The sequence below is a fragment of the Polyergus mexicanus genome, unplaced genomic scaffold (genome assembly GCF_030449975.1).
Source record: "Polyergus mexicanus isolate NDT 795.1 unplaced genomic scaffold, iyPolMexi1.0 SCAF_57, whole genome shotgun sequence".
NCBI lineage: Eukaryota > Metazoa > Arthropoda > Insecta > Hymenoptera > Formicidae > Polyergus > Polyergus mexicanus.
Window position 1 is genome coordinate 1 of NW_027223377.1, and position 3,479 is coordinate 3,479.

The 3,479-nt window shown below is 32.9% G+C and overlaps 1 protein-coding gene across 1 annotated transcript; it reads left to right on the forward strand.

The window, feature by feature from the left end:
- Positions 1–3: 3 nt before the first annotated feature.
- L(3)72dn (UTP4 small subunit processome component l(3)72Dn) lies at positions 4–2,207 on the forward strand (the record flags this gene model as incomplete). The annotated part of the gene is made up of 3 exons (XM_070314821.1): positions 4–1,089; positions 1,568–1,870; positions 1,975–2,207. Coding segments are annotated over 3 exons (1,506 nt in total), but the record flags the coding sequence as incomplete, so codon positions are not given.
- Between the last annotated feature and the right edge of the window lie 1,272 nt (positions 2,208–3,479).

The following is a 3,479-nucleotide window of genomic DNA, read 5'->3' on the forward strand; positions in this document are numbered from 1 at the left end:
AAAAGTAACATCAGGAAAAATACAATAGTTTGGTGCCTTGCTGTCACTGACGACAACATAATAATCTCTGGTGACTCTCATGGCTTTTTATGCTTCTGGGATCCCCATGTAGGAGTACTGATAGAGTCTCATGAGAGTCATACAGCTGATATATTAGCTATCACCTTGTCGCATGACATGAATGTTGTATATTGTGCGGGTGTGGATCCAGTTGTAAGGAGTTTTTGCAAAGTTACCCTAAAATCAAGTGGAAAGTTTCAATGGGTAAAAGGAATCGAAAGGAGGTTGCATATGCATGATGTCAGAGCGCTTCTAGAAGCCAATGGAAAACTCTATTCAGCTGGAGTAGATGGGTACCTTGCTGTGTCAAGTTATCCGCCAAAAAATCTTGTAAAGTATCCTCCATTGCAATCATCCTGTGCTACAATTTGTCGAAAATCTAGATGTATTTTGTTACGTTACACAAATTATTTGGAGCTATGGCGACTTGGTTCAGTCACTAAAGACCCCCCAGAATTAGTGCGCTCATCAATGCTTCATCAATTGGATGAAGAACCTACAAAACTGTTACAATTACAAACAAAGGGTAATGAAAGCATAATCTCCTGTGCCATTAATAAGGATTCCAAAACGATTGTGTACTCGACAGACACTCATGTCAGAGTTTTCAACTTTGATGTAGTCGAAGGAGACGCCCAATTGTCTAGAAACGACACCGATTTATCCATGAATCGAATACAAAAGATGCTGTTCAGTCCGAACGGCAAATTATTCATCGCTATTAACAATGACGGCAATGAAAATACTGTGACACTGTTTAGGGTGGAGAAGAAGAGTTTGAGATTAATCGGTTCGTTTTACACGACAAAGGAGTCCATTATAAACGTCAGTCTCGTATGCTTCTCTCCGGACAATAAATATCTTATATGTACGGATCGGCAATGCGGAATCGCTGTGTATTTCATTGGCAACGGCGTAACAGCGGAATCGTTGAAATCGTGGCGATTACCTAAATACAGTTGTTCAGCGACGGCCATTGCTGTGCAAAAAGGCACGCTCAATCTGGTCATAGTATATTCCGATCATAAAGTGAGAATATAGCATATCATATATAAAATTTAATAATTTTTAAATTACGTAATACGCGGATTTTCTCTGTATGTTCGACTCTAATATTGTACTCGTATAATGCACTATCGTAAGATACTTCACAACATTAATGACTTACATATATTATTGCAGTTTTATTTTAACGCGGCGATTTGACACGTAATTGCTTTTATAATCTTGTTATTCGTTTATATGGACTTTATAAAATCTTCTCTTATAATTCATCATCTTGATGTATATGGGCAATATTAACTTTTAACATATACTATAAGGTACTATATTAGAAATCATACTAAATCATCATAAATCAATAACTATCATACAATCTAAATTGGAGAATCAAAATGGCAATTTCAAAATTAATATCCTGAAATGAGTACAATTAATGTTTTTCTCAATGTTCCAAAATATTGAGATGTTCTTGGTATTAATCATACAAACAATAATCGTTTTTCAGATTGTCGAATACAATATTCCTGCAAGACAATATACAATGTTTTCCAATAGTTTGCAAAATTGTATACCAAAACAATGGTTGGCACGTCCATTCCCGATAACAAATATTATATTTGATCCACACAACGAGAACATTATAATCATGCAGGATGATTCAAGCGTATATGTTATCAATAAAAACAGTGAGTTGCCAGAAAAAGAAGCAAAGATACCAAAGCGTGAAAATGGAGAAAGTACAGAAGATAGCAATTCAATTTCTAGCTCACATTTTCAGTACGCATTCCAAGTTGCCAAAAAATATAAGGTAATATCGCCAATGAAAAAAAATATTTTAAGTAAATGTTTAGTAAATATTTTAATTAAATAATAGAAAGGAAAACAATTATCTCATGATTTTATTATTTGCAGCATCTTGTCTATTTAAATTGGTTAAATGACAAAGAGTTAATCGCAGTTGAGGTGAATCCAACTTCATTGTTGGAGAAATTACCACCTACATTAAAACAAAAATTCTTTGGCATGTAAATATTATGGGCTATCGTGAAATAAATGAGATCACCAAGAGGTATTTTTTATTAATACTGATAAATGAATAAATTTCTTATTATATTTCTATATTATGATTAAAGTTCGCTCTATTTCAACACATCGCGCTTTTTCCAATATTATTTTCATTATCGGACATTTTTGTATGTATCAAATAAATTATTGAGATTCGCTATTTCAATACTTTTAACTATGTGTATTCAAATATATTTTTGATAAAATCCGTTATATTTTGAACAAGTCTAATACACTTATTGAAATGTTTCGAATTTTTTATTTCTACGGGAAATGATTAATGTATGTATATATATATATATATATTTTTTTTTTTTTTTTTTTTTTTTTTCAAAGCGAATCTTGCTCGCGAAAAATTATCGCAAGTGTTTCTAGTAAAGTGTCAGGCATCCGTCGAAACAATATTAAACATTGTATGTTATTACAATACGAGCTTTTTTGTATCGGCAATCCGTGTGTGCTCGATTGAAATCGCTTTTATATATTTTATTTTCTTTTCGAAATAAACTATGAGAAATAAGTGCATAATTATCATCTCGTATGTATATCTTTATTTGATTGTCTAATTAATTGATTGTTTTGATTATATTTTCGTATAATAATTCGATCGATTTCTAATATTTATTATAGGCGTCTCAAAGTTTTTTTTTTTACTTTTATAGGGGAATAATCACCGTTATTATCTAGTTGTCTCGACTGTTTTTTGACATTTCAAGATTGGCAATATTGCATATGGATACATCTCGCCGCCATTATATTCCTGAACGAGCCGCGGCGACTAGAGAATCGCGTTCAAATTGCTCCGGATTTCTTGCGATTTCTTATTGTTTAAACGCGAGTCTTGTGCGCGAAAAAGCGTCACGACTGTTTCTCGTAAAGTGTCAGACATTCGTCAAAACAATATTAAATATTATTATCACAATATTGTCAATCCGCGTATGCTCGATTTCGTGTATATCGCTTTCGTATATTTTATTTTCTTCTCGAAATAAATTATGAGAAATAAGTGCACAATTATCATCTCGTATGTATATCTTTATTTGATTGTCTAATTAATTGATTGTTTTGATTATATTTTCGTATAATAATTCGATCGATTTCTAATATTTATTATAGGCGTCTCGAAGTTTTTTTTTTTTTACTTTTATAGGGGAATAATCACCGTTATTATCTAGTTGTCTCGACCGTTTCGATATTTCGAGATTGGCAATATTGCATATCGATACATCTCGCCGCCATGACAGTTGTGAACGAGCCGCGGCGACCGTTGAGTCGCGTTCAAACAGCTCTCCGTATTTCCCGCGAATATTATCGTTTAAAGGCAAGTCCTGCTCGCGAAAAAGTGTCGTGAA